At 28.7% G+C, this 13,192-nt stretch overlaps 1 protein-coding gene across 5 annotated transcripts; it reads right to left on the bottom strand.

Moving 5' to 3' along the window:
- Nucleotides 1–5,961: 5,961 nt before the first annotated feature.
- On the bottom strand, nucleotides 5,962–11,533 carry LOC111287363 (lipid phosphate phosphatase 2-like). Of its 5 annotated transcripts, none has more exons than XM_022877880.2 (9): nucleotides 11,151–11,533; nucleotides 10,818–10,943; nucleotides 8,320–8,574; nucleotides 8,008–8,095; nucleotides 7,452–7,561; nucleotides 7,168–7,258; nucleotides 6,774–6,962; nucleotides 6,648–6,707; nucleotides 5,962–6,533 (listed from the first exon to the last, which is right to left on the bottom strand). In XM_022877880.2, the coding sequence occupies exons 2-9, from the start codon at nucleotides 10,875–10,877 to the stop codon at nucleotides 6,319–6,321; spliced, it is 1,068 nt and encodes a 355-aa protein (XP_022733615.1). In that variant the 5' UTR covers nucleotides 10,878–10,943; nucleotides 11,151–11,533; the 3' UTR covers nucleotides 5,962–6,318. The 5 variants fall into 5 exon arrangements, with proteins under 5 accessions (XP_022733615.1, XP_089615934.1, XP_022733613.1 ...); XM_089759808.1 differs by having other exon boundaries at nucleotides 10,818–10,928; XM_022877878.2 differs by having other exon boundaries at nucleotides 8,320–8,577; nucleotides 10,818–10,928; nucleotides 11,151–11,486.
- Between the last annotated feature and the right edge of the window lie 1,659 nt (nucleotides 11,534–13,192).

Here is a 13,192-nt window from a genome sequence, read left to right as displayed (position 1 = left end):
ACAGTTGAAGTTGTATTTGTATAATGCTGCGATTTTCATTGTTCTGGTCACTTTTTCTTTTACCCTTTTTAAAATTTTCGTATTTTCATTGATGATTTTAGCTAGGCGGTAGATTTTATATCTAAATTTTGAAACAGAAGTGGTCCTTATAAGTTTGTTTTCGGGATTATAATATGGTAATTTTGAAAAAACAGAAACAAGGGTTAGAGGAGAAGCTTACGTGATAATTAAATGCTTATATTGGCAAAAAAATACCTTATTTTAAGAAATAAGAATAAAAATACCCGATTTTGAGAATAAAAACTTTTAAATACTTTATTTGAAGAAAAAACTCAAGAAACCAAAGACAAGTAAAATTGGCTTTTATTAAGATAAAATACTTCAATAATTAAACAATAATATTTAAATTTGAGATATTTAAATTCCATTGTCTCTCGGCTTAGTGGTCATTAAGACTTTAAAGATGACAATAGGTTTTAATTTTGAGTCAAGATTTTCTCCTTTTTTTTTAGGGAATGTTTGGTTCAGAAGAAAATAATTTTGCCTCCCAGATTCTTATTTTTTGTAATTTGATCTATTAATTTGGTTCAAGGAATGTGATAAATAATTTTTTTTTTAATTTTTAAAAGTGTCAAGAAGTAAAAAAGTATGAGGAATTAAAAACTCTTATCTCCTTATAATCTTGTTAAGATTTTAATTAGAAAATAAAATTTTTTCCATATTTACCCTCCATTAATTACATTTTCATATTATAAAAATAATATTATTTACCTTAGAAACGTGATAATTTTTTATAAAATATTATGAAAATAATTTATTCTTAATATATTTTAGGATAAATTATATAATTGATCACATAACTATTACAGTTATTTTAAAATGGTCACTAAAATATTAAAATTTTCAATTTAGTTACTATTTAAATAAGTATTTTTTTAGATCATTGTATCGGTAAATAATAACATTATCTAATGTGGCTTAACTGATCAAAAACACTTTGATGACATGGCCCATATTTTTTTCACGTCACACATAAATGAAAAGTCAAATATTCCTAAGAGATTTACAGCCTGTTTTTTTTTTTTTCTCCCTTCTTTATTTCATTCCCTAATCTTTGCTATTCATTCCCTCTTCTTTTTACTTCTTCTTTTTTGTTTCTTCTCTTCTGGTTAAGGATGGAAAACCCTTTATATGATTTTTTTTTTTTTGTCATTATGGAATACTAACTGAGTTGAAGACCTCTTAGTCAAATGATAATCTTGGAAGAAGGTAAAAAGGGTTGCAGTTCTTGGTTAAAACTTATCTATTTATTAATGAGAAATGCATTCATCTTAATAATCTTAAATGCGTATAAACCAATGAATTGGGGATGCTTTTTGTGTCTGAAACATTTTATCTTTGATACTGCTATAACTTATGTTCAATTTTCTAATTTCATATTCTTATGCAACATTTTAATCATGAGGCTTTAATTTAAACTTTAAAAGGACATGGATATTGAGTATCTACATAGATTTTAAGTGTCAAATACAAGTATCCTCAAAATTTTAGCACTTAAATAGATTATCACACATCATACAAATTTAATTTTTATATGATAACTTGACTTTAACAATAAAAGTTGTAAATACTTATAGTTTTTAGGGTAATTATTCGAGTTAATTATGGTTCTTAAGGTTTCCACCAAGGTTCCTAAAAATGCTCAAAAGTGAAGGGTTGAGAGATATCTGCTTTGTAATATGTTACTTGAAAGTTGAGAGGCAGAAAACAATATTTTTTTCTTTTTATATCTCAAACCTGGGCAACATTTTATTTATTTTTTATATGTTTATAGTCTATAGCTCTTTGTTGAAAAGATGTTTATATGTGTTGCTATTACATTTTACTATTGCTATAAATGGAAATTTTATTTATTGGTTGTTATATATTGTTACTTTGGATCATCATTTGATGAAAATTTTCTATGGAGATTTCAGCTGGAATTAGCAGCAATCAACATATATATGGATTAGTATGTGTTTGGTACCTTTGGATAATAGTATTTGCTACCTTGGCCACTTTTGGATGGGCAACTCATTTGTCTCTTTTATCCTACTATTTTGATCATTTTGATACACCTTTATTTTGTTTTATCTATTTATATCCAGAGTAAGTGCTTACAAGCATACTCTAGATATTTTTCAAATTTTCTTATTTGGTTTTTTTCAGTATAAGTCAATCTCCAAAAAGTATAATCATTATTCTGTTTTTCTCATAAGTGATCTTTTTATTAGAATGCAATCCAAATGCTTCTCATAGGAAATTGTTTTTGCAAAGGTACTAATAAGAACTGTTGAACTAGTTAAAGCTTTTTCTTGGCCTTTCATGGAGACTAATAATTTGTTTTGCATTTTAGGCTCTTCTGTGGTTGGTCTACGTTTTGGTTCTTTGTGGCATTTTTTAAAAATAGTTTAGTGGTATATAAGAGATATTTAAAAGGTACCAATTGAAGGCTATATCATTTTGTAATTTTTACTTTTTGCTTTTTTATGTGTTATGCTAGGTTTAAAGTGTAAGAAGAACCCAAGAAAATTTTGCTCATGTTATAATTTTTTCTTTCATCAATATTGTAAATCTCTTAAGAATAGTTGACTCTTCGTTTGTGTGTGATGTGAAAAAAATATGGGCCATGTAAGCAAAGCATTTATCATCAGTTAAGCTACATTAGACTTTGTTGGTAGGTAGGTTTACTTTGAAATTTGATAATGTGACTACCTTATTGCGTGAAAATGAAAGATTTATAGAAACACAAAACTTATTACCTGGAGGGAGTGCACTAGCTGTAGAGAGTTTTGATAGAAAAAAAACTCAAATAAAGGGTTGATAAATCAAGAGAGAGATCCAAGTCAAGAAACAGATTATAGTGATATAGAATATTATTATTGTGATAAAAAAATAACATATCCAAGTGCACTACAAGAAGTTGAGAAGGAATATGGCTACTTTCAAAAAGGCAAATGACAATAAAAAATTGGATGAAAAAAATGATACTATTGCTATTATGTTTGATGATGATGATGTCCTTTTGATGACTTATGTATATGAGATTCAGAGTTTCAAATGTGATAAAGTATGAGTTTTAGATTCAACTACTAATGTCCATATCTATAATGCTAAGAGTTACTTTGTGGAGTTAGAAGAGAATGAGAAGTATAAGGATATTACGGTTACCAATAATGAAAATGTGCAGATTCAAAGTATTGAGAGTGTTTGCCTTAGATCTCATAATGGTATTGTTAGGACTCTTCATCACGTAAGGTATGCTTTGAGTTGTAACTACAATTTGATTATTTTAGGTGAATTAGCTTCTCATGGATATATATATTATGTATGAAATGATTGATGCAAAGTGTATAAGAATGATAGTGTGATTCTACAAGGGAATATGGTCTAAAATAACTTGTACATATCCAAGTGCACTACAAAAAGTTGAGAAGAAATATAGCTACTTTCAAAAGGGCAAATGACAATAAAAAATTGGATGAGAAAAAGTGATACTATTGCTATTATGTTTAATGATGATGATTTCCTTTTGATTACTTGTGTAGAAAAAACTCAAACTTTCAAAGGTGATAAATGATGAGTTTTAGATTCAGCTACTAATGTCCATGTCTACAATAATAAGAGTTACTTTATGGAGTTAAAAGAGAATGAGAAGTATAAGGATATTATGGTTACCAATAATGAAAATGTGTAGATTCAAAGTATTTGGAGTATTTGCCTTAGATCTCATAATGATATTGTTATGACTCTTCATCATGTAAGGTATGCTCTGAGTTTTAGCTACAATTTGATAGTTTTAGGTGAATTAGCTTCTCATGGATATATATACTATGTATGAAATGATTGATGCAAAGTGTATAAGAATGATGGTGTGATTCTACAGGAGAATAGGGTCTGAAATAACTTGTACATGTTTAATGAAGGCTCAGTTGTTAAGATTCTTATGACGAAGAAAAAGAAAACAAGCAAACGTATCAGCTTTACGAATACTATTGAAATATTTCAAAATTCAAGTCAATGGATGATTTGTTGAGATTTGCCTTAAATCTCTTAATCCTATAAAAGTTGAGTGAAGTTATAAAAGTTAAAAGTTTATCTTTGTATCCCATATTGAGAGTTTAGTAAAAGTATAAATGGTTTCACCCTTAAAATAAGATACTTTGTTTTTAGTTTTATAATCTCAAAAATAGTTAGACACCAAAATAATGGTTAAGTAGGTGAGCTATTAAAAATTTGTAACTGGATTTTGGATTAAAATTTAAGTGAAGAGTTTTTGATGATTTTTCTTATTCGAAAATCTCGTAATTATAAAGATTTATTTGTTAATAGATTGGATTTGGAGTAAGCTACATTAAGTTGGACTGAACAAATATATTTGTATGTTCTTATTTTTGTTTTAAACTTACTCTATTATTTTGTGTGGTTGCTATGCTTGTTTATTTCCCAACACAAATATGAAATTATGGAATTGAGTTTATTTACCTAGTTGACTTAGGGACTTATATATCAATATTATAATCCTTTCAACTTTTGGATAGATTTACTTAGGTTAAAGGGTTAGAAAAAACCTTGAATTATAATTAAAAAAAATTAAGTTTATATTTTTTTATTGTAATCAATAAATTTCTCTAATCTTTATTTACATCCAATTAAACATTTATTTAAATGAAAATGTTAACATCATTAATTTTTTTTATCAATTAAAATAAAAATTTATATGATATCCATAAAATAGATTAAAATTTATTACATGATGCAATTAATATATGTAAAAATTAAATAAAATAAAATTTTCTTCTTTTTTTTCTCTCTCCTTTTTTTTTTTTTAAGATCTCTTTAAAGATTTAATTGGTTATAATTTAGAAACCAATTGATTAAATTTTGTCAATAATTAGATTCCATTCTTTTAAGAATTTAATTGAATCAAAATAAAATATTAAAAAATTAATTAATTGAATTAAATGTTAAAAACTTAAACAATTATTAAATTATAATTAAAATATTTTTAACCTTTTAGCCATTTAACTAAAGAAAGGTAGTAGATAAGTCGGATAATTAGGCTCAAGAAAAAAAAAATGAGAGACTCGAAGAGAGTAGCTTAATAGAACTTTGCTAAAGAAGGCAATTGCTTCAGCAGTGCTTACTTCTCGGTTAACTCAAAAAAATTTGCTAAAAAAGATGAGTGGAATAAGCAGACAGTTCTTTTTGAAAATTTAGACTCATTTTCAAAACAAAAAATAAAATTAACAAGAAATGAGCGATTAAAGTTTTGGTCATAGACCGAAAGATGGACTGCTCCTAGCATTTCTCTTCCCACATATCATCTTCTTGTTTTATTATTGAACTCTTCGAAAGCTTGAGATGACCTTAGGTAAGCTAAGCAGAATTGATAGTTCAATTACTTGATTTAATCCTAATTTTGTATTAATATAGCAATTAAAAAAAAAAAAAGCTAGATTCGAAGAAAAGTGCCGTAAGAGAGTGCCACAAAATTGTGATGTGGTGTTCTATCCACATGTGTGATCCGGTCATTGATAATTAGCGTAATCAAGTTAGGTCATAAACAGCTAGCTAGACGCCTCGAAATTGGGCCAACTCTGCCCATTCTGTTCTTGTTGATTTGTTTGTAAGGCAAGGCGTTTTGTAATTTCCTCTCCCTTTGGGTTGCGAAATTCCATTTCCCCCTACCAAAACCAAATACTAGCCACAATTACTACAGTGAGTACCACTTTACAACAAGATGACACCACGTCACACTGGAGTCTTATCTTTGACCCTCTGTCACTAAATACATAGACTATTCCTTTTCAAATTATATGTACGGGAACTAAAAATATAATTATGATCAATCACCTATAAAAAAAATAATGAAATAAATCAAACAAACTTTTGAATAAACCAGCATATATAGGGGCCAAATTAAATGTAAAATTAAACCAATTCTAGCTATATTGAAACATTCCATGCACACACAAGTGCACAAAATAAATGTACAAGATCAGTTTAACCATCATTCCATTTTCATACAATCTTTGTGAGCTTTGATTGGGAACTATAAACCGAGGAAGCATCACAAATATAATCTTCAGTTGACATCTAACACTAAGTAGGCACAATTAGAAATCCAGAAAACATCAATCAAGTATTCCTGGAACTACGAAAATCAAACATTAACCTATTTAATTTTCTAAACGGAAATATATGGTTGACAGATAATGTTGTCACGTACTTATTTGTATATACATGCATATTAAGAAAGGATATATTCATGCAGCTTCACCTCCTTCCCAATTCTATATCATCTAATCTTGAGCTTGGATCGGAATCTAAAGGTGGTGACGAAAAGTTATCACCGTTTGATCGAAGTGTTTGATTTACAACATGAACCGCCATGGTCTGCACAGTGAGTGCATTTGTAGTTTGAGGAGCAGCATCTCTATTGGTGTTTGACTCCTCCAGCAATGCATCAAAATAAGCATAAGGGCCCCATCCTGTGAAGAGAAGGAAGAAAGAACACTTGAAATAAATATGGATTCAGAAAAGATTTTGAAATAATTGGCAAAACAGACATTGCCTTGAAAGATTAATGAGAATGAAGACTTTACCATCATCATCGTATGGGTTTGGGAAGAACTGCCGGTAGCAAAATGCTGCCACAACAAGGCCTGAAACAAATTAAACAATTCAAATTTACTAGTTTCACAAGTTATATGTAACATACAAAAACATACCTAGAAAACCACCAGCAAACACATCGTTCCAGTGGTGCCAATAATCATCAACTCGAGAAATAGCAACAAGAGATGCGGTAAGCAGAGGAAGAATAACGAAGCAGAGTTTGGCTACATGTCCTTTGCGATCAAATACTTTGACTTTTCCAGATAAGTACAGTGAGAGATACCCTAACCCTGCAAAAGACCCTGCAGACAAAACACAAACTTCATCAAACAAATCGATATTTGGCACTTCCAAATTTTTAGATAGTAATTTGCCAATATGTAATCTTTCATCTTTTTCCATTTAACTACAGTCAAATGTCTCCATAAAAATCTGAGCAGCAAACATATCATACTTTTCTAAAGCCAATATATAGCACAAACAAAGAGAGCAGAAAGCATTACTTACAAGATGCATGACCGCTTGGGAAGCTCTTATGTCCTTCCTTTATGTCAGCTCTGTTGCCATGGCAAACAACGTTGCCCCATCGATCATAAACCTGAGGGAGCAAAAAAAAAAAAAAGAGGACAAGGATTACTAATTATTCAGTAATGAAGTACCTTTTAGAAACTTTTGAGTACGTTAATTGAACCTTTTCCCGATGTTTCATTTTCATTTAGGACCGAAAACAATCGAAACTGGACATATAGTAAATGATTTGCAGTTGAGGAGATAGGAAGACCAGGACTTACATCCTTTCCGTCAGGAAAGCAACGCCAGAAAAAATCTGGTCGTGGCCGACCAACGGCATCTTTAATTGCATCCGTGATAACAGCAGTAAGCAGCACAGCAAACAAGAGGCCTGCCCTTGAACACGAAGAGAAGTCATTAACATTGTGTCTGAAAGAAGGGAAAGAGGAGGTAAAGGGTGTGAAAGGAAAATTTATCTTTTCACTCTTTCCTTCCTTTAGTAGCAAAGAAATACGGGAAGCGAAAGAAAATGAGTGGATTTTTTTATTTTCCTTCTCTTCAAATTCAATTCTTCCAAATGTGAGAGAAAATATCTATTTAACTTAAATTAACATTTTTATTTACAACTTTATCCTTATTAATCACTTTTTTTTTAATCTTTTTTACGTCATTCAAACACAATGAAACAAAAATAACTTTCCTTCCTCCTATTCCTTACCTTTTTTTATTCATTTCATTTTCCTTTCGTTCTTACCAAATATAGTGTAAATAAATATTCACTTGTTTCCATTGGCTAGGATATATTTATTGAACTATTCTGACTGCAAATGCCATTACCTAAAACGCTGTGGTGCAGATCATAGACATCTTTCCTCCGATGATAGACGAAGAGGAATACACAGATTGGTAACAAAACGGAGTACATCTGATCAAAGAAAGAGAATTGAATCCTGTTAATATTTTATACAAAGCACAACAGCAAAATGATTTGTAGAGACAGAAATAATAATATGACTGATCTGGCTTGTGTTTGCTCTTCATCCTTGGGACAAAAGTTAATTCTTTCAAGGGAACAACAATGGAGTCGTCACTCCTGAGCAGGTCATAATGAAAATTTATCAATGGACAAGAAAGATACTAGTAACTTACGGGAACCGCCCACACTGGCACTGTGTTGGCTTTCATGGGATACTTGAGATCAGTCATCATATCCTTTCCAACAAAGCGGCGAAATGGATGGATGATAAATAAAACAACCTCTATTACTACAAGAAGCATCAGTATCAGCCAATCATGCAAGTGATCCCTTGCGACTTTGGCTCCATGTGTTTTGATAAGGTGTTTACCAAGATCAACCTCCGTAGTTCTCCCTGACTGCGGCTGTTGCTGCTGCTGTTGTCGCCGCTGCTGAAGATGCACAACAAGATTCAAACTCTAAGATTTGACAAGTTTCATCTTAATGTATTAATATATGTTTCTAACATCAAAATATATGAGCATGCATGCTCTATAGTAAGAATAATTTGGTAGAAATTCTTGAAGTTTTAAATTAAAGATTATTAAATAAAAATTGAAATTAAAGATAAAAAAAACCTTATAGTATGATCTACTACTAATTTTTTTAACTTTAATCTTTTTATAAGCAAAAAATGTACTACACAAATGGGGATCGGGGAGAGACGATTCGCATTTGGGATGTACTCTTAGGACCAATGCTTTAATTTTTTTTTAATTTTTACTTTTTATAATTAAAACATTTTTTGGTTTAATGCTTCATGAATTCTATCTAAGTCTGTTTTATGTTATATTGCTTAAAATCAAGAGTATTCATTTGGAATATACTTATTCACACAGGTAATTAGCCAAGATCCATCTGATTAGTTATGAACATGGAATGTATACAAAACAAGAAAAGTAAACGAGCAAAACAAATAAAGGAACTCATGATAAGTAAAGTATAAAATGAAGCAAATCATGCCAAATAATTCTACAAAAAACTTTTGTGGGAACTTATGACAGGAAGGCTTGAAAATAGATTTGGGAAGAGAAACATTGTACAGAATTCCTATATCAATCAAATTGTTTCTGTTTTGGATTAAATACACATTTGTCTCTTTGAACTATATCACTTCTGTCAAATTAGTACTTATAAAACAAAAATTTGTAATTGAGCATTTAAAGTTTCAATTCCATAGTCACTTTACCCCTCTAAAATGTTTCATTTCTTCAAGAATAAAAAATAATTTTATTAAATGTTTTTGCCACTTCATTTTTTGGACTAACAGTGTTAATCAATGTAGTTGGCTGTAAAAAAATTTTTATTACCCCTCCAGTTAGAGATCGAGACAAAAAGGATTAACTGACCACCATATCCCAACACTGTTTTAGTGTAAAATTAAAAATAAAAATTTTACTTTAATTATAGCCACTGGTGTAGCCACATATTTTTTTTGAAGTCAATTCATCCACTCAAAATTTAAGAAACTGTAATTATATATGTACAGAAGATAAATATTATGTAATTTTTCTTAGTGGCCCCACTCAAATTCAAAGCGATGGATTAAATAAATAAAATTTTAATTCATTTTTACAAGGACAAAATTAATATCTAAGTTTCAAATAAGATAAAAGTTTTTACATTCGATTATAAATATAATTATTTATTAATCATACATCAATAATACTCAAACACTCTTTTGAACTTTATTAAAATGGAAATAAATCATCCATATTTTATTGCACTAAATTAAAACTATCAACTTTTATTTTATTATAATTAAAATTTTAACTATAAAATATTTATTTTTTATATAAAAAAACTTCTTGGATGATGTAATTTAAATATAAAAAAAAAACTTACTTAGATAAATAACAAAAACAATAATAATATAATATGCAATTAATTTATAAATTTAAGAATGATTATATCATAAACATGATTACATGGGATAATATCACATTGTAATATTTTTTATTAAGTATACATATTTTAATATTTAAAAGAATTGAATTTAATGCAAAAGATTTTTTAAAAATACAATGTAAAAAATATTTATATGTTTATTATATAAAATGATTTAATATTTAAATATAACTCCATTGAAATTATTTTCTGATTAAGCCACTAATTATAGCAATAAAGTACTTTAAGTGGAGCAAGCAATTAGCATATCCAAAATTATTGACACCGTTACGTTTAATCAAAAACAATCTCCTTAAATCAATCTCACTTCTCATCCTAACATACCTAAAAACATAGACATGACCCGCCATAGGATTTAAGATTTATGGACGGTCCAGCATCTACACCAATACAGTACAGGGAAACTGCATAGCATTAGTTTCATGGTTTGTGAAGAAAGGATTTGAGTTTGAATTAATCCTCTTCACCCCCCCCCCCCCCAAAAAAAAAAAAAAAAAGAAAACCTGTTACCAAGTAGGATTTGCCTTGATTGTACCGCATACTTACTCAAGTTTACATGCTCTTTAATTAATCAACCAAAAAAGTCCAATAAAAAAAACAAAAAACAAAAAAAGCAAAAAACAAAGAACTGAAAGATCCAGACAAATACTGGTGTCGGCAGTTATAAATAATTAAGAAAAGAAAAAGCATTTCCAAGCAGTGGTAAGAATAGTAAGAAACTAACCTGCAAGATACGCTGGAAATTGAGAAAAGAGAAAAGCGATCCCAATTTTGTCCAAGCCATGGGTGAAAAAGAAAAGCAGAAGCAGTTCAAACACCAACAACAAAGAGTTCCCTGGAAAAAAGGAGTCTGCAATTCAGATATAATGAAATCGACGAGATCAGAGCAGGCATGGCATATTAATAATATTAGACGGGAAAGAAACAAAGCAACAGAATCTTCATCCTCCAACTTCAAAGCAAGAAAGAAGATGTGTCATAAACAAGACAAGGAAGACAAAAAAGTTAAAATTAAAGCAAAAGTAAAAGCAAACTTAACATTTAATATAATAAATACCTAGTCGTAATGTGGTACATATTAGAAATATTTTCCCCGGAAATTTCAGAATTTTCCTGACGAACATAAACTAGTAGTAAATGGGAACCAGAAACCCAAGAATCTTTTCTACCTGTAATGATTATTCAGTTTGTGGAAGACAAGAAAGACAAGCACCGAACAAGATAGAGAGAGAGAGGGTTTGAAAAGAAAAGAAAGGAAATGGGCGGGGGACGGTTAAGATTTGATAGGCTGGATAAGCGTTAAGTAGATGAAGTTTTTGGTTGGTAGTTTGGTGCGAAGGGCAGTGAAAGAAAAAGACGCTTCGATACTTTGCTTTGATTTCATTATTATTCTGAGGAACTGAATTTTGTGAATGATAGGAGGAGCGAAAGTAAAGGGCCAGTCCAACCGTCTGCCTAGTTTTTCTTTTGACTATTTTGCCGATAGGCCTCATAGGAAACTGTTAATTCAATGATTAAAATTTAATTTTTATTCATCTTAATTATTAAAAAATATAAAATAGATGTCGTGGGACCTACAAAAATCTTTGCTTAAAAGATGGTATATTTGGTGCTAAATGATTAAAATGTCACTTATAAGATTTAAAATTTACCCAAATTTTCATTTTCACGTTTCAGCTTGTTTTATTTTTATTTTAAACTAGGATGATCTTTTTGATTTTATAAATTTATGATAGCAATACTTAATTAGTGATATATAAAGAGATGGACTAATGGTTGCCACATCAAAAATTAATTTGCATCCACTGATCTGATCAATAACTTTTATCATCCATTTTCCTTATTTAGATAAATTGAAAAGATTATGTCCTAATTGTAGTTAAAAAAATATCTTGGATTAATCTTCAAAAAAATTTGATAAACGTTTGATCTTAGGATAAATAATTTGTTTTATCTAAAAATATTAAGAATTACAGACAAGGTATTGATTCATTAGTAATTTTTTTTTTTAAATAGTAGGTTTTTTTTGTTGAGTTTGAATTTTACTAACGATCTCTTATTAATAATGATTAATGCACGACCCTTATTTGATTAACCAAATAATAAATGATTATAGTAAATGATCTTTTTCATTGCATTATCGGTTAGTTAAACAAATAATAAATTATATAAAAAATTGTATCTTGATATTTAAAAGTGATTGTTATATATATAAATGATAAATTTTTTGTCGTCAAAATTCGAATTTCAAATTTGAAAATTGATAACAACATCAACATTTCATCTTACTCTTTTTTTTTTAATAATTTTTCAAAAATAATTATTAAATAAAAAATTATTTAAAAAATTCAATATTTTTTATTTGATTACTCAATTTTAAAAATAACGTTTTAATCACCAACCTTACATAAGTTGTGCATTCTTAATCATTTAGCCAATAAAAACTATTTGTTTTCTTGAGGTATTACTTCTTTTTAATTTCTTTATTAGATTTTATCATTGTAAATTACTATTCTTGTACCCTTGTGTTTCACGTTTTGTCATTTAACACATTGTACCTCTTCTTTTTCCCCATATTTATCGCTCTATCTTTGTACTGCTTTATTCTCCAAAGTGAGTCACACTTTTAATTTCATTGCAAAACTACAAAAGTATCCTCATTTTCAATATATATATTGCTTACATTTGAGGGTATTCTATAATCTTATTAATAAGTGAAATTAATGACATGACTTTCTTGAATGGAACAAAATCAGAAGTTGATAAAAGCAAACTTAAGATTTACAGAAGATCCAACTTTACCTTACCAATTTATTAATTCAGTTACGTATCCATAGAACTTTTTAAATTTTGCAAAATGTAATGATAAAATTAATCTGGCTTAGCTCAATTAGTTAAGAAAAAAATTATTTGAATGTTGAATTTATTTTAATTGGCCCATACACATATTTTTAAGAAGTAGTGTCTAACAGATTTAAAATTTAAATCTAATTCTCGTAATTTTTTTATTCTTAAATTATGATTTTTTTTGTATATAAAAAATTATACTATGTTTGTCAATTCAAGTTTAATCATTGTTAGTAACACTGTGAAAGTAAT

The sequence above is a fragment of the Durio zibethinus genome, chromosome 4 (assembly GCF_047325235.1).
Source record: "Durio zibethinus cultivar Kanyao isolate XHJ-2024 chromosome 4, ASM4732523v1, whole genome shotgun sequence".
NCBI lineage: Eukaryota > Viridiplantae > Streptophyta > Magnoliopsida > Malvales > Malvaceae > Durio > Durio zibethinus.
Note: the sequence above shows the minus strand (reverse complement) of the source record. Positions and strands in the feature narration are given on the sequence as shown.

Excerpts from the sequence above, each read along its gene's own strand:
- LOC111287363 (XM_022877878.2), bottom strand. The coding sequence starts at position 10,877 with ATGGCTTGGACAAAATTGGGATCGCTTTTCTCTTTTCTCAATTTCCAG. Across the intron at positions 6,963-7,167 it reads CCCAAGCGGTCATGCATCTT|GGTCTTTTGCAGGGTTAGGG; the intron begins GTAAGTAATGCT and ends TTTTGTCTGCAG. Across the intron at positions 6,708-6,773 it reads GTTTGCTGGTGGTTTTCTAG|GCCTTGTTGTGGCAGCATTT; the intron begins GTATGTTTTTGT and ends AATTTGTTTCAG.